At 40.2% G+C, this 27249-nt stretch overlaps 2 protein-coding genes across 4 annotated transcripts in view; both read left to right on the forward strand.

Annotated features, from left to right (window-relative positions):
* Positions 1-2945, forward strand: part of LY75 (lymphocyte antigen 75) — a 99552-nt gene extending 96607 nt beyond the window's left edge. Inside the window, exon 35 of the mRNA XM_033231341.1 lies at positions 1062-2945. Within this exon, the coding sequence (XP_033087232.1) occupies positions 1062-1240 (179 nt within the window). The 3' untranslated portion in view covers positions 1241-2945. The remainder of the gene's footprint in view (positions 1-1061) is intronic.
* Positions 2946-7930: 4985 nt separating this feature from the next.
* CD302 (CD302 molecule) overlaps positions 7931-27249 on the forward strand; it is a 48210-nt gene continuing 28891 nt past the window's right edge. Inside the window, exons 1-5 of one of the 3 annotated variants that reach the window (XM_033231352.1) lie at positions 7931-8167; positions 17457-17567; positions 20248-20364; positions 21061-21234; positions 23316-23342. In XM_033231352.1, the coding sequence (XP_033087243.1) occupies positions 8101-8167; positions 17457-17567; positions 20248-20364; positions 21061-21234; positions 23316-23342 (496 nt within the window). In that variant the 5' untranslated portion in view covers positions 7931-8100. The remainder of the gene's footprint in view (positions 8168-17456; positions 17568-20247; positions 20365-21060; positions 21235-23315; positions 23343-27249) is intronic. The other 2 variants (XM_033231353.1, XM_033231351.1) reach the window with 2 other exon arrangements.

Genomic DNA, 27249 nt, shown 5'->3' on the forward strand with positions numbered 1-27249 from the left:
CTATGTGCCATGCCCTGTTTTGCACACTGGGATGCACCTGAGAACAAGACAGATAAGGTACCTGTTCTCACAGAAATTACAATCTGGTGAAGAAAGATAAGTAAACAAGTCAATTTTTTAAAGAGAGGAAAATATCAAATTGTTATAAACTCTATGTGATGGAGACTAGGTGGATAGCTACTCTAGGATACCAGGGAAGACGCCTAGAAGCAGGAGACATTGAAGCTAAGATCTAAAAAATCAAGCCAAGCAAACATCAAGGGAAAGGGCATAACAGACAGAGGTACCAGTTGGAGCAAAGAGCCTAGGGCAAAACGAGTTTGCTGAGCACTCAGGAAAGAACTGACGGGTAGGTGCTAGACATACAGAGCTTTGGAGGCAAGGCTTGAGTTCTGGTTTTATTCTGAGTGGAATGGAAAGCAACTGGAAGATTTGGGGGTTGGGTGGGAGCAGAGTTAGGTTGTTGTAAATCAAAAGTTCTATGTTGGCCATTTTGAGTTATCCATAGAGGGATGAGATGTGTAATATGCATAGCAATGGTATGTAAAGTCATGTAACAGAGCAAATCCATCTGGGCAGCATGCAGATAAGGGTCTTGGAACAGCAGCTGCACTAAATGAACTCATTTGAGAGGCTTAAATCATTTTGAAGCAAATAATACTTTATTTGGCCCCAGGTAAGTCAATCACAAAAATTTATAGCTTTTAGCGATTTGCTATCAAAGTAGGATAATATACAGGTGGTGATATTCCCAAATTGGTGTTAGGAAGGGAATGTGAGAATAATCACAGCACATTAATGTCTTTGGAAGAAAATTCCTATCGCAATGAAGAGGATTTGAATGAAAAGGAAAACACTTACATTTGACAAGAAATCACTCAAGTGTTTCTCTTGATCTGATGATGAGTTTGAATTCTATGTTAGGGCTACGAAACAATCAGATTTATTATGTCTGTACACAGCTTACAGGTTTACGTGTGTGACACAACCCATAATGTATAAAATCAGTAATGATCACTTTTGTATTCTCTCCTCCAACATCAAACCTTTTCCTATTCCAGGCCCTGCTTACACATCAATAGCTATCACAGTTGCCACACTAAGTATCTTAGTTCTCATGGTCGTACTGATTTGGTTCGTCTTCCAAAGGCACCGTTTGCACCTGGCGGGCTTCTCAGCAGTTCGATATGCACAAGGAGTGAATGAAGATGAGATTATGCTTCCTTCTTTCCATGACTAAATTCTTCTCAAAGTTTTCTAATTTGCACTAATATGTTATGAAAAATTAGTCACTTAAAATGTCCCAGTGTCAGTATTTACTCAGCTTCAAAGTAGAACTCTTAAGTACTTTTTCCGTTGTTTAGATCTTAGGCATGTGCTGGTATCCACAGTTAATAGCCTGCTAAATGCCATGTTTATCACCCTAATTAATAGAATGGAGAGGACGCCAAAGCTGGAACTGAAGTCCAAATTTTTTGTACAGTAATATGTTTAATGTGCATTTTCTCTATATGAATGTGATTGGTAACTAGGATATGTCTATTTTAATAGAATTTTTTTACAAAACTTCTTAGAAAATTAAAATAGGCATATTACTAGGTGACATGTCTACTTTTTAATTTTTAAGAGCATCTGGCCAAGTGCAAAATTAGTACCTCAAAGTAAATATTGAACTGTAAACTCTATCAACATTGTTTCAAAATAGTCATTTTTAGCAATAGGGAAAAATAATAAGACATGCTTACTTTTTAATTTTAATTTTAATTTTTATTTTTTTGAGAGTGATCTCTCTCTGTCACCCAGGCTGGAGTACAATGGCATGATCCTGGCTCACTGTAAATCTCCGCCTCCCAGGTTCAAGCGATTCTCCTGCCTCCGCCTCCTGAGTAGCTGGGATTACAGGCGCCCACCACCATGCCCGGCTAATTTTTGTATTTTTAGTAGAGATAGGGTTTCACCATGCTGGCCAGGCTGGTCTCGAACTCCTGACCTCAGGTGATCCTTCTGCCTCGGCCTCCCAAAGTGCTGGGATTACAGGCATGAGCCACCGCGCCTGGCTTCTGCTTACTTTTTATACAGCAAAATGATTCCTCTTGGCAAAATGCTTCTTAAATTATTCCAAAGTTATTTCATACCAATATTATGTAAATATGAAGTTTTTTTCTGTTTATAATTGTTCATAAAACGACTTTTAAAGATTCAGTACTTAACATTTTCTGAAGTGTGGGAACATCATTTTTAGATTGAGTAGGTACCCTGTAGCACTGTGCTTTGTATTTTCTGATGTATTACATGACTGTTTCTTTTGTAAAGAGAATCAACTAGGTATTTAAGATTGATAATTTTGCAATTTATGTACTTCACATAGTATGTCAACTTTGGACTAAGAATTTTGTTTTACTTTTTTTACACGTGTTAAACAGAGAAAGGGTCCATGAAGGAAAGTGTATGAGTTGCATTTGTAAAAATGAGACTTTTTCAGTGGAACTCTAAACCTTGTGATGACTACTAACAGATTTAAAATTGTGAGTGATTAAGAAAACATTGCTTTGTGGTTATCACTTTAAGTTTTGACACCTAGATTACATTCTTAGTAATAGCATCCACTGGAAAAGGTGAATGTTTTATTCAGCATTTAACTTACATTTGTACTTTAGAGTATTTTTGTATAAAATCCATAGATTTATTTTACATTTAGAGTATTCACACTATGATAAAGTTGTAAATAATTTTCTAAGACAGTTTTTAATATAGTCTACACTTGTCCTGATTTCTTATTGAATTTGTTAGACTGTTAGACTAGTTCTCTTGTCCTATGATCTGTTTACAATTTTAGTCATTAAGACTTTCCTCCAAGAACTAAGCCAAATTGATGTGAAAAGCACAGCTGTATATAATGGTGATGTCATAATAAAGTTGTTTTATCTTTTAAGTAAAAGTAAAAATGCTGGAGTTGATCCTTATTGAAAAAAACAATCTCTAGATTGGGTTTTTTATGTTAGGCATATAGTACGAGACATAAACTGACCACCAATTGTGAAGCCAGGCATTTGCTAAGAGATTTGGTGTGCATTTTTTAGAGAATAAATAGGCTGGGGGTAGTGGCTCACACCTGTAATCCCTCTTGACACTTTGGGAGGCCAAGGCAGGGGGATCATTTGAGCCCAGGAATTCAAGTTCAGCATGGGCAACAAAGCAAGACCTCATTTCTACAAAAAATAATTAGCCATCTGTGGTGGCACCCATGCGTACTGCCAGCTACTCAAGAAGCCAAGGCAGGAGGATCCCATGAACCCAGGAGTTTGAGGCTACAGTGAGCTATGAACGTGCCACTGAACTCCAGTCTGGGTGACAGAGCAAGACCCTGTTTTGAAAAACAAGTCGATATTGATCCAGTTGCTGAATACTGGAGAGGCAAAGTCAGATAAAATTGGATTCTAGGAATTAGGAAACCAATGACCATCTTAGCCAATGGAAATGTAGCAAAGTGGTGAAGCCAGAATCCAGATGGAAGTGAGTTTAAAAGTGAAAGGGAAGGCCAGGTGTGGCACCTCACGCCTGTAATCCCAGCACTTTGGGAGGCCGAGGTGGGTGGATCGCTTGAGGTCAGGAGTTCTAGACCAGCCTGACCAACATGGTGAAACCCCGTCTCTGCTAAAAATACAAAAAAAAAAAAAAAAATTAGCCAGGTGTGGTGGCGCATGCTTGTAATCCCAGCTGCTTGGGAAGCTGAGGCAGGAGAATCTCTTGAACCCAGGAGGCAGAGGCTGCAGTGAGCTGAGATCGTACAATTGCACTCCAGCCTGGGTGACACAGCAACACTCTGTCAAAAAAAAAAAAAAAAAAATTGACAGGGAAATTAGGAGATGAGGAACATGAGATTTCAAGAAGTATGATGGAGACAGAAAGGAAAGGGACTGGGCCAGAGGGGAAAGAAGGGTTGAAGAAGGGTTTTTTTCTAAAGGGAAAAGAAAGAGGTTCACAAGTTTAGAAGCTGAGAGGAAAAACAAAAATAATGCTGATGATGCAGTGGGGAGAGGGAATCATTAATGGAAGATCTTGGAGAAGATAAAATGAGAGGGGCAGTCCTAAGCAGCAAGAGGAACTGGTTTGTGTGGGCTAGGGAAGCATGCCTTCTTCTCTGAGGCCACAAGAGAAGAACTGCAGATAAGCATTTGAAGGTGTTTGTCTGTATGTAATGGCCTCCCATTTTCTTGTGTACTAGAAGGCAAGGTCTGCTGAGAAAGATCTGTAGCAGATGGGGTCTTTTAAAAAGTTTAAAAATTTTTTAGAGACAGGATCTGGCTCAGTTGCCCAGGCTGGAGTGCAGTGGTGCAACTCTAGCTCACTGCAGTCTCGACCTCCAACATTAGTTTTTTTTTTTTTTTTCCTAGGGACAGGTGATTTCAATGTTTCCTAGGCTGCTCTCAAACTCCTGGGCTCAAGTGATCCTCCCATTTCAGCCTCCCAAAGTGTTGGGATTACAGGCATGAGCCACCACACCCAGCCTGGGATCTTAGCTTGAAAAGAGTAATAAATTTGAAATAATCAATGAGAAAAATAGGAGAGGACACTGACTAAGGTAAAATCAAATACAAGGATTGCAGAAGAGGAATAGAGGGCCCAGATGAAATTAAAAGCCATATTGTTTATAGTGACAGCCATCGGGAGAACTGACTGATTTCCTCCACCTATCCTCAATTGACTTCAGTAAAGTTGAGGAAAAAGAGAGCATGGGCCAGGCGAGGTGGCTCATGCCTGTAATCCCAGCACTTTGGGAGACCAAGGCGGGCAGATCACTTGAGGTCAGGAGTTCAAGACCAGCCTGGCCAACATGGTGAAGCCCCATCTCTACTAAAAATACAAAAAACTTAGCCAGGTGTGGTGACGTATGCCTGTAATCCTAGCTAGTCGGGAGGCTGAGGCAGGAGAATTGCTTGAACCCAGGAAGTGGAGGTTGAGGTGAGCTGAGATAGTGCCACTGCACTCCAGCCTGGGTGACAGAGTGAGACTCCATCTCCAAAAAAAAAAAAAAAAGCATGAAGAAGAAAGTGGAGACCGCAGGTTCTGAGTTGGCCAGGTGAGCACAGCAGAGGAACAAGGGGACAGAGGATGTGGTATCCCAGTTAGGTGGAGAAGGGAGAAAGAAAAGGCTGAGAAAAATGCAGGCAAGGGACTGAAGTCTGGCATGAGTGAAAAGAGGACGTAAGTTGGAGTGAGAGTGAAGGAAAAATTAAGGTTATGAAGTGTAACTGGAGAGTAAATTGGAGAGTGAAATATAATAGTACCCACATACAGGCAATAAGTAGTCTATTTCATCAGATTAGCATTAAAATGAGGCAGTGTGCACCAGAGTTAACAATAAAATAATATAATTTTCTTTAGTCCAAATGACTTAAAATGACAGTGTTAAAATGGGTTTTGCCTTAAATAGATTGATTCATTAGGATGTCAATTCTATTGGTAAATGTAACCAATATTTGAAAAGTAGCTTAACACAAAGAAAACCACATTGATAAAATATACTTTGGTGCCTGAGGTGGAGTGGAAGAGATAACTTTCACAATTACATGATTGCTTAGAACTGTTCATTTTTACTTCTGTAGTTAGGAAGGCAAAAGAGTCCGGAATCAAGATGTGTCAATATTCCAACGTAGAGTACCTTTGGAAGGATTCGCTCTGGTCTGGAGTTCGGTATATGATAAACCCATTATTGGCAGCCTGAGAAGAAGAATGGAAGTAAATAAGTCAAGCAAGACCTTAATACTTTGGCAAAGGGGCAGAACCTGGAATAGGTGGGAGAGTCCAGCACAGGACCTGGGCTCTGGTTCATTTGTTAGCATTCTCTGTGAGCCCATAGGGAATCACATCCCTTCTTTGGGTCACTCAATTTCCTTACTAGTAAATGAAGATGACCCCTACCACGTCTAACACTCTATGACTCTCCTTATAGACCCCGTGGGTCAAATTTCCTTGGTGTAACCACTCTGGATTATCAGAAGTGTGGAAAGGGTTAGAAAGAGTTGGAAAGGGTTAGATTTTATTTTTTTTTAAAAAGAGTAATTTTTGAGCAGTTATAGATGTATACAAAAAATGTAGCAGAATGTATAGAGTTCCCATGTACCTCCTTACACATACCCCAGTTTCCCCAATTATTAACATCTTGCATTAGCAGGTACATTTGTTACAGTGGATGAGCCAATATTGACAAATTATTAACTAAAGTCTATTGTTCACACTAGGGTTGATCTTCGTTTTGTGCATTCTAAGAGTTTTAACACATATATAGTGATACACATCTACCATTACAGTATCCTACAGAATAATTTCATGGCTCTAAAAATCCTGTGTTCCATCTATTCATTCCCTCCTTCTTCCCACCCCGACCCCTGGCAACCATTTATCTTTTTACTGTCTCCATAGTTTTGCCTTGTCTAAAATGTCATATAGTTGGAATCATATAATATGTAGTCTTTTCAGATTGGCTTCTTTCTCTTAGCAATACATATTTAAAGTTCATCCATGTCTTTTTGTGGCTTGATAGCTTATTTGGTTTTAGTACTGAATAATATTTCATTGTTTGGATGTGCCATCGTTTATCCATTCACTTATTGAAGGACATCTTGGTTGCCTCTAGGTTTTGGCAATTATGAATAAAGCTGCTATCCACATTCATGTGCAGGTTTTTGTGTATATGTAAGTTTTTAACTCATTTGGATAAATACCAAGGAGTTGTGATTGCTAGATGGTATGGTAAGAGTACATTTAGTTTTGGAAGAAGCTTCTAAACTGTCTTCCAAAGTGGCTGCCCCATTTTGCATTTGCACCAGCACTGAATGAGAGTTCTTTTTGCTCCACATCTTCGCCAACATGTGATCTTGTCAGCGTTTTTGGATTCTGGTATCTAATAGGTATGTAGTGGTATTTCATTTTTGTTTTAATATACAATTCAGCAATTACATATGATGTTGAGCATCTTTTCATCTGTTTATTTGCCATTATATAACTTCTTTGATGAAGTGTGTATTCAGATCATCTGCCCATTTTTTTTTAACTGGGTCATTTGTTTTCATGTTGTTGAGTTTAGACTTGATTTTACAGAACTCTTTTGCCGATGACATGAGGCTTAAACAAGCACCCTTGCTTGACCCTGGCTGGTGTTGTCCAGAGGCCCTCATGAGTGAAGTATAATTGCACAGTTTATGCATACATTGTAGCAAGCATAGCTTAAAGACTCTTCATCCAGGAGCTGGTAACAGAGAAAAGCTGTCGAAGAGACATAGTCCACTGAAAAGAGTCATTGAAAAGGAGGATTCTGGCCAGTAGGTCCAAAGGAGAAGGCTGGCGAACGCCACCTTAACCAAGTGATCCAAGTTAACATCAGTGATGAGACATCGACATCTTGTCCTTCTCGAGCAGGTACATCACTTCTGGGGTACTCTTGCCAAAAAAGCGCAACCTGAATCCAATCAGGAGGAAACGTCAGACAAAATGAAACGGAGGGACATTCTACAAAACGACTGGCCAGTACTTTTTAAATGTGGTTTGATCGTGAAAGAAAAAGAATGACAGAGAACTGTCCTAGATTAAAGGGAGACTAAGGAGTCACGACATCTCAATGCAATGTATGATCCTGGATTGAATCCCAGAACAGAAAAGGACCCTTAGAGGGGAATTAATGAGATGCGGTAAGTGCTGTAGATTAGCTAATCGCATTATCCCAGTGCGAGTGTCCCGTGTTTGATCACCGCACTGGCGTTATATAAGATGTTAATATTTAGAGAAGCTGGCTGAAGGGTTACGGAAATCTCTTGTGCTGTTTTTGCAATATTTTCGAAAGTCCTAAGTTATTTCAGTTCAAATCAAAAGTTTAGAAAACAAAAATTAGAAGCTCCAGAAGGCCGCGCGCCAGCCGCTCCTGCGGGACGGAGCACACACGTCCTCCTAGTGGGAGCCCCCAGTGCCGTTCACGCTCCGCCCGGCGGGCATTGAACCGCACCCGAGAAGCGCCGCCCCCGCTCCCGCCTCGCCCCGCCCCGCCCGCTCCGCTCCGCTCCGCTCCGGCCGCGCCACCGCTGACGTCCCCCGGCACCCGCCGTCATGCCCCTGGCCGCGCCGCCCGCGCTCCTGCTGCCGCTGCTGGGGCTCGCCGCTGCTGCCGTCGCGGGTAAGCCCGTAAGCCGTCCCTCTCCGGGACCGCGCGCGACCGCCTTCGCCCCCTTCCCAACGCACACTCTTCGTCCTCGCGCACCCGAGGGCGGCCCGCAGACGCAGCGCCTGGCCGGGCATCCCGCCCTTCCCTGCACGACCATCCCCCGGGGGTCCTGGCTCCGGGTCACCTCTCACCCGCCTGCCCTCGGGGAGGGGAGGTGGCCGAGAATACGGGAGGGCCCTGTCTTCCTTGGAGTCCACATCCTCAGCGGAGACCCCACTCTGCGGGGAGGGAACCCCCAAATTAGGCCGATTGGCCGGAGAGCTGAGGGACTTGGAGTTGCACGACGGGCGCCGTTTCAGGGCCGTTTCAGGCTGAAATGAGAAGCGGGGACATTGGCGGCGATTTCCCCAGCTGGTGCGCGGCCGGGGTAGGGTTGCTGGGATGGGGGTGGGGGCCGGAGGAAGCAGGCCCTCTTTTGCAAGCAGCGCTGTTTGTCTAGTTGGTTGGTGTTCAAGTTGTTGAAACAGGAAAACAGTTCAGCCAAATAACCCCTGGACGGAAGAGGAACGGGAACAGGCCAAGCTTGGATTTCACGGAAATCAAGGGGTTTTAAAGTTCTAGTCTGCTGTTGTGCAAGTGACATCTGAAAAATCACACACGTGACCACTCACTTACAAAATGACTTGTGAGGAAAATGCACAATTCTATTGACTGTGGTTTTTTTTTTAAAAAAAAATTTCCATACATGCATGTCAAAAATATGTGGATGGGGAGACTGGAGAAGAGAGACTTCCAAAAACACCACTGACTGAACAATTCCAGGAATTAAAGAGCAAAATAAACAAGAACTAAATTAGTACTTGTGTGGGCTTAAATAAAGTGCAAGAGATTTAAATAGAATGCAAGAGATTCCCCCCCAACCCCGGCCCCGAATTTCACTGCCTTTTTATAATAAGTGCCTGCTCGAAGTCTGCTGACAGGAATATTTCAGTGGACCTCAGTGCTGGAGGCAGCAGCAGCTCAGAACTTGCATACAAACCCAAGGTTCCTTTCTTGAAAGCTTTTGTGGACCAGCATTTATGACTGGTTATGCCACTTGCTGCCTGTCAAAGGGGCAGAAACAAGATGTGCCCATGTTCACACTGTTCAGACTGGGAACATTAATTTTGTCTAAGACAAAGCTGGGCTGTCTCTGAACCCTTCTTCTGCACACCCTCATTTTGCAAGCCAGTAACATCTCAACTCTCATGTAAACCACCCTCTGCGAGGCTGTGCATTTGTACTTTAGGCTAGTCGAATTTTCTTGTCAGATTTTTCTTTCTTGTCAGACTTTTAAAGAAAATCAGTTTCTAGATTTTGGTATGTCTCTTCTTCAGTGAAGCTGTTTTGACCAGCAATAGAGGGCACATTTCCCTTTGGAAATTTTTGTGCATTTCCTTTGATAAGTCCACTGTGGATCAATAGGCTTTTCAAGAGCTTTAGAAAAGTGCATGATGAATAAATTAATGTTGTTAATTAATCAGCTCCTCTCAGTCAGGAAGCTTTAAGGATTAATTTAGAAATGAATGTGAGCTTTGACCTAGCTAGTTAACCAACTTATCTGCACTTCAGTAAAAGAGAGATAATACTTACCTCATGGGGCTGTTGGGAGCATTAAGTGGAAACTCCACGTCTAGTCCCTGTTACAGGTGTGGTTCATCTTGGTTTCCTTCCCTTTATTCTCTTCATACAAAATGAAGGGTAATTGTTGCAACCAGAAAACATATGAATACCACCTTATGTGTATTGGATGTTTATGGTTACTGAGCACATTCACATATATGCTAATGTTTTAGGGCTGAAAAACTAAGTGTGTTTTTCATAATACTTTACAAATCTCCCATCCAAGCAAGATCAGGGGTCATATTTGGCTTAGAACTAAGTCAAGAAAGAGTTTGTTGCTGAATACCAAGATCTTAATAGAAAAGCTCTTATGATGTTGCATAATAAATATGGGTATTGCATATAAATGTGATATTGAAATGGAAATCATTGTTATTTTCTGTCATTCTGGAGGTTATTAGTGAAGTGATCTTATGTTGTTCTTTGCTATTATTTTGAAAATCACAGTGGACAAAACATTCTTTAAATTCCTGAGTGAAAATCTATGGCATCCCTTTAAAAAGTTTTTCCGTAAGGGTGCTTAAGCACCTAATAGATGATCAGTATGTGTTTATTGGTCAGTGGTTTCCTATGCCTGGCATGAGATAAGTGAACAAGCATGTTCTGAGTAAGTCCCTCATTCCATGATCATCATGTGGATCAGAATCTCGGGATTTTGAATTGCCATGTCCTACAAGCCTTAGATGAGGTGCCTCTGCCTTCTTCCCTGATGTCATCTCTTACCACCCTTCCTGTCATTCACTCTGTGTATCCATGGAGTAAATAGTATCTAGGTACTCCAACACCTCTGGTCCTTCTGTGCACACCACCTTCCCGCAGTCCTTGGCATGGCTGTCCCTACCTCCACCATTCAGATCTCTGTTCATATGTCACCTTCTCCAAAGCCTCCCTGAACACCCACATTCTCCATCACATCTCCATGTTTTATCTTTTCCAAGCCTTTCTGAATGCATCGTGTTTATTCCTCTGTCTTGCTTGTTGCTTCTCTTACCAGAGGGAAGCTCCATAATAACAGAGATTTTACCATCTTGAGGATTTTTGTTTTGTTTGATTTGTGTCCTTGCACTTTATTCTAAGTTATAATAAAAGGATGAAAATTTTAGGTGAGTTATTTAAAAAGTAGGTGGGATAAGTGGATTGCAATTTTTTTCAAATTCTGTTACCTCTGCTATGCATTCATTTCATAGATTGAATTCAAAGCCTTAAATCACCTTAATCTACTGATGCCACCTTTTCTTTCTTTCTTTTTTTTTTTTTTCCGAGATGGAGTCTCACTCTGTCACCCAGGCTGGAGTGCAGTGGTACAATCTCGGCTCACTGCAACCACTACCTCCTGGGTTCAACCAATTCTCCTGCCTCAGCCTCCCGAGTAGCTGGGATTACAGGCATGTGCCACCACGCCTGGCTAATTTTTGTATTTTTAGTAGAGATAGGGTTTCACCATGTTGGCCAGGTTGGTCTCAAACTCCTGACCTGTGATCTGCCCACTTCAGCCTCCCAAAGTGCTGGGATTACAGGGGTGAGCCACCGTGCCCGGCCTGATGCCACCTTTTCTGACTCTTGTGTATGACACAGTTATGTTTCAGGGGAAATTATCTCAGATTAAATATTAGAGGATTTTAAAATAAATTTTGCAATTTTTTTTTTTTTTTTTTGAGACGGAGTCTCGCTCTGCCGCCCAGGCTGGAGTGCAGTGGCCGGATCTCAGCTCACTGCAAGCTCCGCCTCCCGGGTTCACGCCATTCTCCTGCCTCAGCCTCCCGAGTAGCTGGGACTACAGGCGCCCGCCACGTCGCCCGGCTAGTTTTTTGTATTTTTAGTAGAGACGGGGTTTCACCGTGTTAGCCAGGATGGTCTCGATCTCCTGACCTCGTGATCCACCCGTCTCGGCCTCCCAAAGTGCTGGGATTACAGGCTTGAGCCACCGCGCCCGGCCAAATTTTGCGATGTTAATGTTTATTTTTCTTCCAATGAAAAAGTGAAATTACAATTAGGTATTATTTCAGGACTTATTTTACTGTTGAGAATCTTGTAACAATTTGCTTATGTGTCGAAAACTAGTTTTGCAGCAAAGTTACTTTCCATAATTTTTATTGTGCATATCAAGTATTTCATTCCTTTTGTGGGTTAATTTTTTTTGTTCGTTTTTATTTTTTTGAGACAGGGTCTCACTCGGTCACCCAGGCTAGAATGCAGTAGTGCAGTCATGGCTCACTACAGCCTTGACCTCCTGGGCTTAAGTGATCCTCCCACCTCAGCCCCCTGAGTAGCTGGGACTACAGGTGCATGCCACCATGCCCTGCTAATTTTTTTTTTTTTTTGTAGAGGTGGGGTCTCACTTTGTTGCCCAGACTAGTCCCGAACTCCTGAGCTCAAGTGATCCTCCTACCTCAGCCTTCCAAAGCTCTAGGATTACAGGTGTGAACTGCAACGCCTGGCCTATTTTAGATTTTGAGGGCAAATCTTGAGACCGAATCTTTAAAAAAATAGACCAGTGATGCCCAAAGAGAAAGGTACAGATTAACAATGGCACACCCCTTCTATGAAAAAATATTATTCATAGCCCTTCTGAAGAGGGAAGTGATGGGAGAATATGGAGATGCATATCTTGAAAGCTAGATTGGGAAGAGTGATATGGAGAGGGGATGGGGTGTCAGAGTGCCTCGGTTTCCTTGGGATTCAGAGAGATCTTGCAGCTCAGAGTACAGCCACAGAATCTCTGGATTAGTCAGGGACTTGGAACAGCCACTCCCTCCTCCATACATTATAAATGTAATAAATAGCCCCTCTTCTTCATCTGTCTCTGCCACAGTTGCCCTTGCAGAAGTTATGTGACTACAACTCATATCTTAATGGGAGAGGAGCAAAGGTCTTACTATTGACAATGAAAACAAAAAAGGGCCGGGCGCGGTGGCTCACGCCTGTAATCCCAGCACTTTGGGAGGCCGAGGCGGGCGGATCACGAGGTCAGGAGATCGAGACCATCTTGGCTAACACGGTGAAACCTCGTCTCTACTAAAAATACAAAAAAATTAGCCGGGCGTGGCGGCGGGTGCCTGTGGTCCCAGCTACTCGGGAGGCTGAGGCAGGAGAATGGCGTGAGCCCAGGAGGCGGAGCTTGCAGTGAGCCGAGATCGCGCCACTGCACTCCAACCTGGGCGACAGAGCGAGACTCCGTCTCAAAAAAAAAACACACAAAAAAGAAGTCTTTGCCTTTTCCTTCATTAACGTTTAGAACAAGTATGTTCCAAGAATCACTTCCTCATGCTGTGCCTGTTTTTTATTGTTTTTGTTTTTTTTTAAAAAAAAGGAGACAAAGAGAGAACTTATAAAGGAACAGACAGTTCTATTAGATTTGACTGGTAATGCAAAGTATTCCTGTGGATATGATACTATCTTCTATTAGCACATGATAATTTTAGGCAGAGGATCTATATAGAAACTTTTGGAGTTGTGCTAAGTACAACTTCTAAAATATTCATGAGGCTCCTAAATTTCTATACATATTAAAGAATTATAAAATTATAAAATCCCTAAGAGTCGTTTAAGTGCATTATTAATAACAACCTATCATTCAGGACTGCTGTGAAGAAATAAGAGTCATAGAAAGGCCCTTTGCAGAGAGCTTAGTGGGCAGGTTTTTAATTATATTAGGACTATAGCAAACATACTTAGCGTTGATGACTTCGTTTAGCCTTTTGCTCATGAGGTGCATGAACGTCAACAACTCTCCTCAGAGGAGTTGTCCAGCCTCTATTTGAGCCCTGTTCTTCTCAAAGTAAAAATATATCTTTTGAGTAGTGCTTAAAACTTGTTTCTGGGGCACACAGTCTGATCTATAGCATGAGAAAAGGGGTTCCATGTTGAATTAACTGGAGTTACTGCTAATGCTGAAATGAGCCTAAGGAGAAGACAGTTGAACGTTTTGGGGAAGTGAGTCAACAGTCTGTTTTCTCTTTTTCTATACACATCCTGTTAAAAAAGTTTTTTTTTGTCTTGTTACATGCAGATGCTCCTCAACTTAGAATGGGGCTATATCCCAATAAACTTGTAAAGTCAAAAAATCGTAAGTCGTCCATCATTAAGTTCAGGACCATTTCTGTATTACTAACTTAGTTATTCATCAATGGTCTTTGAGTAGCTCGTTATCATTATCATCATCATACTCATTCCCATACTGTGCACACACAGTAGCTTTGTGTTTGCTACTCCCTCTGTTTGCCTGAAATATCCATGTGACTTTTTCCCTCCTATCTTTTCAGACACACACACACACACACACACACACGGAGAGAGAGAGAGAGAGAGAGAGTTGGTTCTCTGTTTCTCTGGAGAACCCTAATACAATAACCAATAGGATAGTGTGGAAATAAGACAGTGTGACAATCAAGGCTGGATTATATGAAGCATTGCATGTCCACCTTTGCCCTCCTTTGAATCACTCACTCTGGGAGAAGCTACCTGCCATGTCATAAGGACCCTCAAGCACCCCTGTGTAGAAGTCCACGTGGTGAGGAACTGTGGTGTCCTGCCCACAGCCAGCACCAGCTCACCACCCATATGAGTGAGCCTTCTTGAAGCTGACCTACTAGCTCCAGTTCAGTGTTTAGATGGCTGCAGCCCTAGCCAGCATCTTCACTGTAACTCATAGAGACCCCAAGCCAGAATCACCCAGACAAGCAACTGCTTCTGAATTCCTGACCCAGAGAAACTATGTATAATAAGTGTTTCTTGTTTTAAGCTGCTCATTTTTTACATAGCAATAGACCACAATACACCATCTAACATATTATTTTACATATTTGTCTTCCTTTCGCGTATCTGCCTCAACTAGAACATAAATTTCCAGGAGGACAGGAATTTTTTTCCTTTTTGTTCACTGTGGAATCCCAAGCACCTAGCGCAATTTTTTAACGGCAACCCCCTCACATAGGTACTGTTATTCCCATTATACAGATAAGGAAACCGGGACACAGTAAGGTTAAATAACATGTCCAAGATTGTGTAGTCAGAGTCAGACTTTTCTCCACAACCTAATGGGCTTAACCAGAGTCCTGTATTGACCCACTTCTATGCATCCCTTCCAGTGTTATGTTCAAGGCAGAAGGATAGTTATTATTGAGAGTACAATTAGATCTCAGACATGGTCTTTGCTGTCGTGGAGTTAAAAATCATTTGGGAAAACAGGATGCATATCACATAGCCGCTATATAAAGCAGGATCTAATGAGTGCTGTGTAAACGTGTATAGGCCGTCAGAGGGTAACACATTTCCTTTTCCAAAGAAGAATGACTACCCATAGTTCTTATGATTTGTGCCATATTATTTTCAAAACCCTAGCCACAACTAATTGGAATAAGGATAATTTCCTTAATCAAAAGCTGACTAGGCTAGGCATCAGCCCAATATGGGGCCTAGTATATGAACGCTAAGCCTATTTGACTGTTGAGATAGTACCTTCAGTTTTCTTATTGGCCACGTATCTGTACAATAAAGCTATCATCTTGTAGCCTGAGCATGTCTTTAGTCCTTGTTGCCAGAAAAGGCCTCTCATGCATAATGCAGTTTAAAAGTCCTACAGATGTTCAGAGGAGTCATAGCTTAGAGGAAGACAAGGCTGAGATACTTCATGGAGAATTGACACGAGCTGCCGCTGAAATAAGCATATACCTTAATCAGTGTTTTAGAGATCATATCTTCGAATCGTTTTAATTTATAAAGTATAAGAACTACATGTTTTCACAGCATGCCAGCAGCAAAAGATAAAAAAAAAGAACTATAAGTGCTTGACTTGGGTGTTGATTATATTTTTGTGGACTTATTAGACATATTTTATTTTATATAAATGGTATTTCAAAAATTAATTCATTTTTGTATATTGTTATTTGTTATAAGTAGAAAACAGTATCTGTAGTTTTGACTAGAAATAATACAAAAGTGCATTTCTGAACCTGTGGGTTCAATAATTGCCAATGATTTATAAAAGCGTTTCAGATGTCATTCAGTGTGGTAATGCAGTCTGCTTCCATTTCACTTTTTAAAAAATCCATAAGGTAAAAGAAAAAGAGCAATAAAAGGAACCAGAAGAAAGTAAAAGAGGGAAAAAAGAAGAGAAAGAGTAATCAAAGTTTGTAATTTAGAACCTCTGCCCTTTTGACTTTCAGTTTGAGTTTTATTCTGGAAATGACTGCTGTGTCCTCTCTGTCATGTCTCGGGCAGCAGAGAGGGGAAGGAGGGAAGAAATCTGCCTTTACATCCTAGTTCACTCATTCAATGAATATTTATGGAGACCTTACTAGGTACCTGTAACTGTGCTTTTTATCATACACCCTTTGCCTGGATTCTAAGCATTATACCTGACACACAGAAGTTGCTCAGCAAATGTCTGATACGGATGATGGGTAGATAGGTGACCAATTGTTGATAACTTGTTGAAAAGTATAAAAGATAGAATTTTGCATCTCACTATCATGGAGTAGAAGACTAATACTCCCATTAAGAACAACTAGAAAATCTAGATTAAATTCCTGGAAGTGGATTTGAAGGAGTAGGAGTTTCTCTGAATAAAGACCAGATTTTCAAAGAAGGTGGCAGAAATGTGTAATGAACCTGAGACGGCTGAATGCTATTTCTTAGGGAAAGGATCTACCTGCTCCAATATACAGACTTTCAACCAAGTGTCTTGTTTTCAGACCTTCCTCCTACAAAGCTGCCTGGCTTCTCCAGTTCCTGACTCTATTCTGGACTTCTTTGCTTTGTAAATGTTGGTATCATGTAATTTTATAGCCAGATTGTTTTAATGTTTCATAATGAACATTTTCCCAAAGCAAAGTGTTTGTTGCAAAACAACGGTATCTTTAAGCCAGCATTGTGGGAGAGTTCTAGATTCCTGCCAGAGTTAAACCCAAGGTAGTCATATGTGTAATTCAAGTGCTTATAAAACAGCTGGAAGGAAAAAAAACTTGGATATAAAATAAATTTAGGTGGGTCACAGTGGTTCTAGAGCCTAGGCTTAAAAATGCACATCTTTATAATAAACAAAAAGAGACCAAGATAGAGGTGAAGGAGATGTCCCTTTAGAGCAGTAGAGGAAGAGTTATGGTTCTATTTCACCTTAAAGAATCTACTTTGATGAGGTGTTAAATTAAGGACATTCATAAGAACATTAGTCTCGTTTTCCTGTGCAATATGAAAACTTGTGTGAATATTTATAAGCTAGCGACTTGTTTTTCTCTTCTGTTCTTGGAGGCATAATTTGAACAACAGGGCCTTGTAAAAGTCTTAAGACTTTTGAAATTGTTAAATACTGCAAAGATAACCTTCAAAGAGAAGTGTGTAATCCTGATTGTCTGTCTTCTAGATAGTTTGTTGCCTTGAATTCCTAAACAACCTAAAAACTTGTATCTTTGCTCTATAAAGTCAGAAGAGAATCATTGGCACATTTCTCTTTTTCCGTATGTATAATGGAGAGAAAGAAATTCCTTTTACACTGGTTGATTTATTATTTTAATAAAGATTTAACAAAGGAAATTGCCTTTGTGTGTGTGTGAAAATTTAATATCTAATATCCTTATCTTTGGGAATTCATGTAATTCTTTTTCTCAAGTTATTTAACAGTGTTCTTCTTTTTTCTACATAGACTGTCCTTCATCTACTTGGATTCAGTTCCAAGACAGTTGCTACATTTTTCTCCAAGAAGCCATCAAAGTAGAAAGCATAGAGGATGTCAGAAATCAGTGTACTGACCATGGTAAAAGGCTTATTCTTTTCTGTTTGTTTTTTCACAAATTAGTAAACAGTGTTCATTAATTTCTTTAAAAACTGATTTTGTCACATCTGACTTTTAACTGGGTCCTGAGATTTAATGTACAACTTTTATTTGACAACACACAAGCTACAGGCAGTGGAATTGGGTATATATTTAATCCTGGAGTTGGAAGACAGTTGTTGGACAATATGGTCGAAAGCAGGGTCTATTTAACATGCATATCCTGTGCCAGGCATTGTGCTTAAGCACACCATATACTTTACCTGGCTTTAATTATCATAACAAACCTATCAAGTAGTGTATTATCATCATTTTATTGAGAGATGAAATTAACTTCAGTTATTTGTTCAAGGTAACACAGGAAATAATTGACAAAGCCAGGATTTTAACCCAGGTCTGTTGGATTTTAGGCTTAGAGTTCTTAATCACTTAGTTATTCTCCTGGAAAGTGCTGAAGTCAGATTACATAGGACCATGAAGTAAGACTGTAGTAAAAAAGAGTATATCAAGGAAAAATTATAAAAAGGCTATTTGCTAGAGCATACACTCAGTGTTCTCTAGGAAATAGATTTGTAACTTCACATTGTAAATATTTGAAATAAAAATGTCTTTTTTTTTTTTTTTTTTTTGAGACAGGATCTTGTTCTGTCACCCAGGCTTGAGTGCAGTGGCATGATCACAGCTCACTACAGCTTTGAACTCCTGGGTTCAGTGATCCTCCCATGTCAGCCCTCTGAATAGACAGGACTACAGATGTGTGCTATTTTGTTTGTTTGTTTGTAGAGACGGGGTTTCACTATGTTACCCAGGCTGGTCTGAAACTCTTGGCCTCAAGTGATCCTCTCACCTTGGCCTTCCAAGGTGCTGGGATTATAAGTGTGAGCCACTGCATCCAGCCAAAAAGTGTCATTTTTTAAAGACTGTGCTTGGAGGCTATTTATATATTTGGCTATTGGGCCCAATTGAGCCTCTAATTATTGTGACACCTTTTTTTTTTTTTTTTTGAGATGGAGTTTCACTCTTGTCCAAGCTAGAGTGCAGTGGTGTGATCTCAACTCACTGCAACCTCTGCCTCCTGGGTCCAAGCGATTCTCCTGCCTCAGCCTCCGGAGTAGCTGAGATTACAGGGGTGCACCACCATGCCTGGCTAATTTTTTGTATTTTTAGTAGAAACAAGATTTCACCATGTTAGCCAGGCTGGTGTCGAACTCCTGAGGTTAGGCAATCCACCTGCCTTGGCCTCCCAAAGTGCTGGGATTAGAGGCGTGAGCCACCATGCCCAGCCTAAAGGTGCTTTTTATTACTGTTATATTCTTCAACAATAACATTTGGAAGAATGTTTCAAACTGTATTAGGGATACCTTAATCAAAATCATATACATTTATTATAGAAGGAATAAATGTAAACACTGAAATTATTAATCTTATTAAAGTGCCACATAGTACTAAATACATATATGATGCTTCCCTTTGAGAAAGTCTTACATGAACATCGGCTCTGTGAAAACAAGATGAAATTTCCAACATGCCAATATGGTTTTATTTCAAGGCAGCTGAAATAAAATAATAGCAATTCTGCTGGTCTTAGAATATTTTTAAATCAAGTTTTCCCTTGCAACTATTTTCTTTCTTTCCTTCCTTTTCCTTTTTTTTTTGAGACGGAGTCTCGCTCTGTCGCCCAGGCTGGAGTGCAGTGACCGGATCTCAGCTCACTGCAAGCTCCGCCTCCCGGGTTTACGCCATTCTCCTGCCTCAGCCTCCCGAGTAGCTGGGACTACAGGCACCCGCCACCTCGCCCGGCTGGTTTTTTGTATTTTTTTTGTAGAGACGGGGTTTCACCGTGTTAGCCAGGATGGTCTCGATCTCCTGACCTCGTGATCCGCCCGTCTCGGCCTCCCAAAGTGCTGGGATTACAGGCTTGAGCCACCGCGCCCGGCCTCCTTTTCCTTTTTCTTTTCTTTCGTCTTTCTCTTTTCTTTCTTTCTTTTTCCCTCCCTCCCTCCCTCCCTTCCTTCCTTCCTTTTTCTTTTCTTTTTCTTCTTTTTTGTTCATTCTTTCTTTGCTTTTTACACACACACACACATATATATATATATATATTTTAATGGATTCTCAGTCTGTTGCTCAGGCTGGAGTGCAGTGGTGTGATCTCAGCTCATTGCAACCTCTACCTCCTGGGTTCAAGCAATTCTCCTGCCTCAGCCTCCTGAGGAGCTGGGATTACAGACAGGTGCTACCAGACCCAGCTAATTTTTTTTTTTTTTTTTTAAGTATTTTTTTGGTAGAGACAGGATTTCGTCATGTTGGCCAGGCTGGTCTCGAAGTCCTGACCTCAGGTGATCCACCCGCCTCAGCCTCCCAAAGTGCTGGGATTACAGGCATGAGCCACCGCGCCCAGCCCTTACAACTGTTTTCTATCCCTTAAATTATATTAGGTATACTGAGACACAAACGTAATTTCAATGACATAAATCATATTCGAGGCTGAGAGCCAAGATATGTCCCTGCAACCTTATTAGCTTGTATGAACCATAAGATCAAAGTTCATTGTCCAGCTCTAATATATATAGAAAGTTAAGCAACTATTTATTATTTTTATATACCTAGTGATTTTCACTGATTCTAGAATATGCTGACTTTTTTCTCTTTAAAATAATTTCAGGAGCAGACATGATAAGCATACATAATGAAGAAGAAAATGCTTTTATATTGGATACTTTGAAAAAGCAATGGAAAGGCTCAGATGATATCCTACTAGGCATGTTTTATGACACAGATGGTAAGTGATATTTACCTCGTGGGACGTGACTTTGTTCTTTTTTAATGTTGTAAAACTGATGGCTCTTCAATTCTCTAGTTCAAGTTGATGATTCCTGTGGCCTCCAGGTGTTACATTTTCAGTGTGCGGCTATGATTGTACCACAGCTTAGCTCTGTGAGTTGCATAGCTGCATAGCTCAATGAGTTACACAGATGAAAGCCACAGTTGATTCTTGTCTGGATTAAAATGTGGCTCTAAGGCTCAGTATTTTTGTAATATAGCATGATCATAAAAGTTAGTATTAGCATCTGCAACTAATAGGCGGAGGATAGACTAAATTATCACGGTTCTATTATATAAATGTATTTATCATCACTGTAGACAAATATAAAGTACGTATGTAAACATCTTCAAGTGAAATGAAATTACTAAGGTTACTACTAACATTTAACTATTTTTCTTGACTTTTCCCATGAGAATATTATACATGTATATATTTTTGCAAAAACTGGATCATCTTCAGAAACCTCTTAAATCGATAGCTTTTGATGATTTGGCTGTACACAGGATATATTCTTCCTTCTAATGTTAATCCTACAACCAGAAGTTTAGACCAGACATACCTTAGTAACTTTCCACCTTTAATCCTACACCCTTTTCGACTTGAACACCTTTTAAAACTGTCATAATGTTGAAAATATTCCTTAATTGACAGATGCGAGTTTCAAGTGGTTTGATAATTCAAATATGACATTTGATAAGTGGACAGACCAAGATGATGGGGAGGATTTAATTGACACCTGTGCTTTTCTGCACATCAAGACAGGTGAATGGAAAAAAGGAAATTGTGAAGTTTCTTTTGTGGAAGGAACACTATGCAAAACAGCTAGTAAGTATGACTGAAGGTGTTTTTCCATTCTAGGAGGGTCAGGGAAAGTAGGGCTGGTTTTAAAATAATTTTGAGATAAGTATGCCTCAATAAATAAGATAAGGCTAGGCACAGTGGCTCACACCTGCAATCCCAGCACTCTGGTAGACTGAGGCGGTGGACTGCTTGAGCGCAGGAGTTCAAGACCAGCTTGAGCAACATGGCGAAAACTCGTCTCTACAAAAAATACAAAAATCAACTGGACATGGTGGTGTGCACCTGTGGTGCCAAATACATGGGAGGCTGAGGTGGGTGGATCAATTGAGCCTGGGAGGTTGAGGCTGCAGTAAGCGGTGAATAAGTCATTGTACTCCAGCCGGGGCAAAGAGCAATACTCTGTCTCAAAAAAAAAAAAAAAAAAAAAAGAGAGAGGAAATAAGACATCAGAATGTATTAATAGGATGGTTTGCTCTTAAGTCTCTTGGAACTCAAATTATAATTCTCTTACATTTAGGAGGTAAGGCCAGATCACATGAAATAGGCATACTTTTATTCTATCTGCTTAGTGTTTGCAAGAGGTCAAAAATTTCTTGTTTTTTAAAGGAATTATTATAATCTCTTTGCATGTGATTTGAGTGAGCAGAAGTGGTGAAGAATAATCATGTATAATTCCAGAATTCTCGTGTTACTTTACAGGGAATTCGATTCTCCATAAGAACATCCTTTGTTTAGGCAAACAAAAACTACATCACAGTTTATAATTTATTTGGAATTAAAATGTTTTCTTCTGACCCATCAGAAGTTTTTTTTTTTTTTTTTTTGAGACGGAGTCTCTCTCTGTCGCCCAGGCTGGAGTGTGGTGGCGCAATCTTGGCTCACTGCAACCTCTGCCTCCCGGCTTCAAGCGATTCTCCTGCCTCAGCCTCCCGAGTAGCTGGCGCTACAGGCAGCTGGCACTACAGGCACCTGCCACCACGCCCGGCTAATTTTTATATTTTTTAGTAGAGACGGGGTTTCACCAAATTGGCCAGGCTGGTCTCAAACTCCTGACCTTGTGGTCTGCTCCAATCCGGCCTCCCAAAGTGTTGGGATTACAGGCGTGAGCCACTGTGTCTAGCCCAGAAGGTTTTTTAATGAACAGAATTATCCTGGCCCACAACAGTATTTTGATGATATTTGTTAAAATACTACACAGTTTGTTATTCTAAGTGTTAGAAAGTAAATGTTTTCTCATTAAAGAAACTTCAATTTTCAAAATGTGGGCTGGGCACAGTGGCTCATGATTGTAATCCCAGCACTTTTTGAGGCTGAGGCAGCCTTGTCAACATAGCAAGACCACCATCTCTATAAAAAAAGTTTTTGTTTTTTTTTAAATGTTTCAAAATATGAATTTGGGGTGCTTGAAACATGATATAAGCAACCATTTCCCCATTTTGCATCCTTAGTATTTTCCCCTTCTACTTCAACTGTAAACCAAAACTCCACATCCTGCTCTGCTTAATTCCTTTCTTTACATACGGAAGTATGTACATTTCTTTACTTGCTATGGCAGGATCCTTGACTACTATTAGTTTTACAGTGATTATCAAAATGTTCATCATAGTTTTATGGTAGTAGTATTCAACTTCAAATATTTGTTTTGTAAAAAATTGGTTCTTTTCAGGTACTGCACCTCATGGTGCGATTACATAAATAAAGTTTTTAATTAAACTATAACTTCAAAACATCAGAAATAGTGAGTACATCCATACTAAGGTAGTTAGGGTCACAGTTGTTTAATTTTACGACATTTCTTTTCTATACTCTCCAACCAGAATCCTCTTTTTTCCTTTACCTCGTTATTGTCTTTTCCTCAAGATCCTATATTCGTTTCCACCAACCAAGCTAATGCATGTTGTGAGCCCTCTACAGCTTTCTTTAAAAACTAAGTTCAAAACAGACAAGACACAATTAATGAGGCAAAGAAATACGGATTTTAAGCTATGAATATGTCGATATTAAACTACTAACAAAAGGGTTTATTTTTAATGATTGTGAACATGTTTAAAGTCAATCCTATAATAAAGCATACATTCTAATTTTAATTTTCGTTCGTATTTTAGTTCCATACAAAAGGAAATATTTATCAGGTAAGTAATGATTTGGTCTTTAAATTTTCCCCACAATTAAAAATATGTCAAAATTCTGGCATATTAAAATACTATTACAGATCCCTTTTAAAAATTATGTAATATAAAGTAGAACAATTTTTATAAGAATGTAGAAAGTTCTCTTAGTAATAAGACTTGACATTTTAAATATATTCTACAATATGTAGTTTTGTCTAGCTTCTTTGACTCGGGAATTTTTTTTAGATTCATCTGTGTTGTGCACATTCACTGAATTTTTTCCCTAAGCTTTATAATACTTTATAAATTATCATATATTGTCCATTCCCTTGTTTATGGATATTTGGATCACTTCTAGTTTCAAACTAATTTGAATAGAGCTGCCTATGAACATTCTCATACATCTTCTTTTGGACTATGTTCTCATTTTCTTTGAGTATATTCTAGAAAGTAGAAAGCTGGGTCATAGGGCAAGTATATGTATTTAGATTTATTAGAAACCACCAAATTAATTTTTCAAAATGCTTAAATCATGTTACTACTGGCAGCGTGTCCAAGTTCCATTTGCTCCATGTTCATCCCATGATGATATTGTCAATTTCTTTATTTTTAGCCATTCAGATCAGGTGTGTGGTGATCTTTTTGCGGCTTTTTCATTTACCTGATGATGTTGAGCACCTTTCAGATGATTATTTATTTGTGTATCTTTTGTGAAGAGGCTTTTACCCATTTGCGGAGTGCGGAGTGTGGAGCTTGACTCGCTGTAGTCTCGACCTCCTGGGCTCAAGCAATTCTTCCACCTCAGCCTCCCAAGTAGCTTGGACTACAGGTGTGGGTCGCCATGCCCAGATAATTTTTTTTGTACAAATGGGGTTTCACCATGTTTACCCAGGCTAGTCTCAAACTCCTGGGTTCAAACGATCCACCCACCTCAGCGTCCCAAAGTGCTGAGATTACAGGCGTTGGGCCACCATGCCCAGCCACCCATATTATTTTTTATCGAGTTGCCTTTATGATTGGTAGGAATTTTTAAAACAACTTTTGTTTCTTTAAATTTGGATAAGGGCCAGGCTAAATAATACAAAGCTTAGCCGGGCGCGGTGGCGAGTGCCTGTAATCCCAGCTACTTGGGAGGCTGAGGCAGGGAGAATTGCATGAACCTGGGAGGTGGAGGTTGCAGCACTCCAGCCTCGGTGACAGAGTGACTACGTCTAAAAACAAAAAAAAATTGAATCTGAGTCCTTTGTCAGTTTTCTGTTTGGGGGTTACTACGATATAACTATGACAGAGGAGAAGAAAAGAAGTGTTGAGTTTGTGTGTATACAGGAATTACATCCTCATTCATCTATAGGAAGAAGACAGTAACAAGCGTTAGTGTGGATATGCAGCAATTGGAACTCTCATGGTGGGAATGTAAAATGGGGCAGCCTCTGTGAAAAAGTGTGGTGGTTCTTCAAAAAAATTAAAATTACCATATGATCCAGCAATTCCACTTCTCAGTATGTATCCCAAATAACTGAAAGCAAGGAGTCTTTAATATCCGTACACCCATCTCTTTGATAGTTGTGTATCTATGTTCATAGCATCATCTGCCGTAGCCAAAAGGTGGAAGCAACCCGTGTCCACTGATGAAGAGATAAACAAAATGTAATCTGCACATACAAATGAGTATCATTTAGCCTTAAAAGAGACGAAAATTCTGACACATGCTACAACATTCATAAACCTGAAGGACATTAGGTTAAACAAAATAAGCCAGTCACAGGCTGGGCGCAGTGGCTCACGCCTGTAATCCCAACACTTTGGGAGGCCGAGGCGGGTGGATAACCTGAGGTCAGGAGTTGGAGACCAGCCTGGCCAACATGGCGAAATCCCGTCTCTACTAAAAAAAAAAAAAAAAAAAAAAAATTAGTTGAAACCTGGAGGCAGAGGCTGCAGTGAGCCTAGATCACTCCACTGCACTCCAGCCTGGGCGAGACAGAGCAAGCCTCCATCTAAAAAAAAAAAAAAAAAAAAAAGAAAAGAAAAAAGAAAAATAAGCTAGTCACAAAAGGCCAAGTTCTGTATAATTCTTACCTACAGTATGAGGTACCTGAAATAGTCAACCTCACCAAGAAACTCTTTGCCAAGGGTTAGGTCAGGGAGAAATGGGAGTTTCCATTTTACAAAATGAGTTGTTCTGTGAATGGATGGTGGTGATGTAGCACAACGAAGTGAATATACTTAATGCTATTGCTCACCTAAGATATCATTTGTTACATATAATTCTTTAAATTACATTTAAAAAAATCAAGTAGCAGAAGCATGTTACTGAGACATGGAGATAAATAGCTGAAGCAACAGGAGTGTAGTTAACTTTAAGGAATGGATGTTCAGGTGAGTAGTAGTGGAGCAGCACGGTATTTTCATTACGTATCTTCTAGAACTGATTTCTAAGCTATGTAAATGTATTACTTTGGAAAAAATAGAAAGATACATGTAAGTTGGAACATTTAGAAAAATACGTCTATGGCTTCAAAACCATGAATAGATGAAACATCTGGCAACATAGGGTCTTCAGACTACAGAAAAAGTAATCTCTAAATTCATTACATGTATGTATGTGTAAATCTATATTAAATGTGTGTATAATTTAGTAAGTAAATACTGTGTGTCAGACTTTCTCCTAAAGTTAGACACCGAAGACAGAGCAATGAACACAACAAAAGCCCCTGCTCTCAAGCATACATTCTAGTGGGAAGGGTAAAACAAAAATATGTGAGATAGTGACATATCCTGTAGGGAAAATAGGCAGATAAGGATGAATTCCAGTGCAAGAAGGGAGGTGTTGTACTTTTTTATTTTTAGTAGGGTGGCCAGGGAAGGCCTCATTTGGTAAGGCCATGAGTTTGCAGAATGAAGACCTAAAGTCAAAGTGAAAGCCTGTCATGTAGATAGACAGGGATTACGCTTAGTCTGACTTTAAGGAGTAATGGTAGTGAACATGGAGTTGAAGCAGCAAGGAAAACCACCCAATAATTAAGTGTAGCTACAATCTTGGCAAACGGAGTTCCCCTTCATACCAAGTGTAAGCTGGAAGACTCCCTTGGGAAGAATACTTTCAACAGAATTAAGGTGTCCACAGTCGGATGCACCTAGTGTGGCAAACAGACAGGAAAGGGCAAGTTAGTGCAAGCTGGGTTCAGCAAAGGTTACTAGAGAGGACACGGGAGTTAAATCTTCAAGGACAGGTTATCTGAGATGACAAATCAGGACCAAGGTGAAGGGTTGAATTTTTGCTATCACTTACTAAATGGACTTGGGCAAGTCATTTAAACCCTGTGCCTCCGAATTAAATGCACACAGTTGGCACTCAAACTAACCTGAGGTTACAGCTCAACAAAATGTTTCATACAGTTTTTGAGGTGGATGATGTATAGTTCGGGCCTCAGATGATCAGTGTTAGAACTAGGGCATGAAAGTAGCAGTCAAATAGGAAACAGAAGAAAAATGTGTAGTCTTGATAATTAAGAGAGGAAGTCTATAATTTCCAGATTGGATGACCGGGCAGTGGCTATTTGCAGGAATTCAAGGGATTTGGGAGTAAAGTGGGGGTACACACACATATTTATCTATGGATTTACACACAAAACTTGAATGGTTGAGATCAACCATGGAAAGCTTTGAGTCCACAAAGATGACTAGGAAGCAGTCGTCTGAAAAACAGGAGAGCAAAGTCAAGGAAGCCAAGTGAGGAGATAACTTCCAAGTCTGGACCACTAACAATCTAGTTGCCTCAGGTTGAACTAAAACATTCACGTGTTTATGCATGTAGTCATAGAGATCACTGTTGACCTTTGCCACAGGAATTTCAGAATGTTGAGAAAATGGATTAAATGGGCGTAAGAAATGAAAAAGAAGTGAAAGCTTGTTTCAATGTTTGTTATGT

This window comes from Trachypithecus francoisi, unplaced genomic scaffold, assembly GCF_009764315.1.
Source record: "Trachypithecus francoisi isolate TF-2019V2 unplaced genomic scaffold, Tfra_2.0 Lachesis_group13, whole genome shotgun sequence".
Lineage (NCBI taxonomy): Eukaryota > Metazoa > Chordata > Mammalia > Primates > Cercopithecidae > Trachypithecus > Trachypithecus francoisi.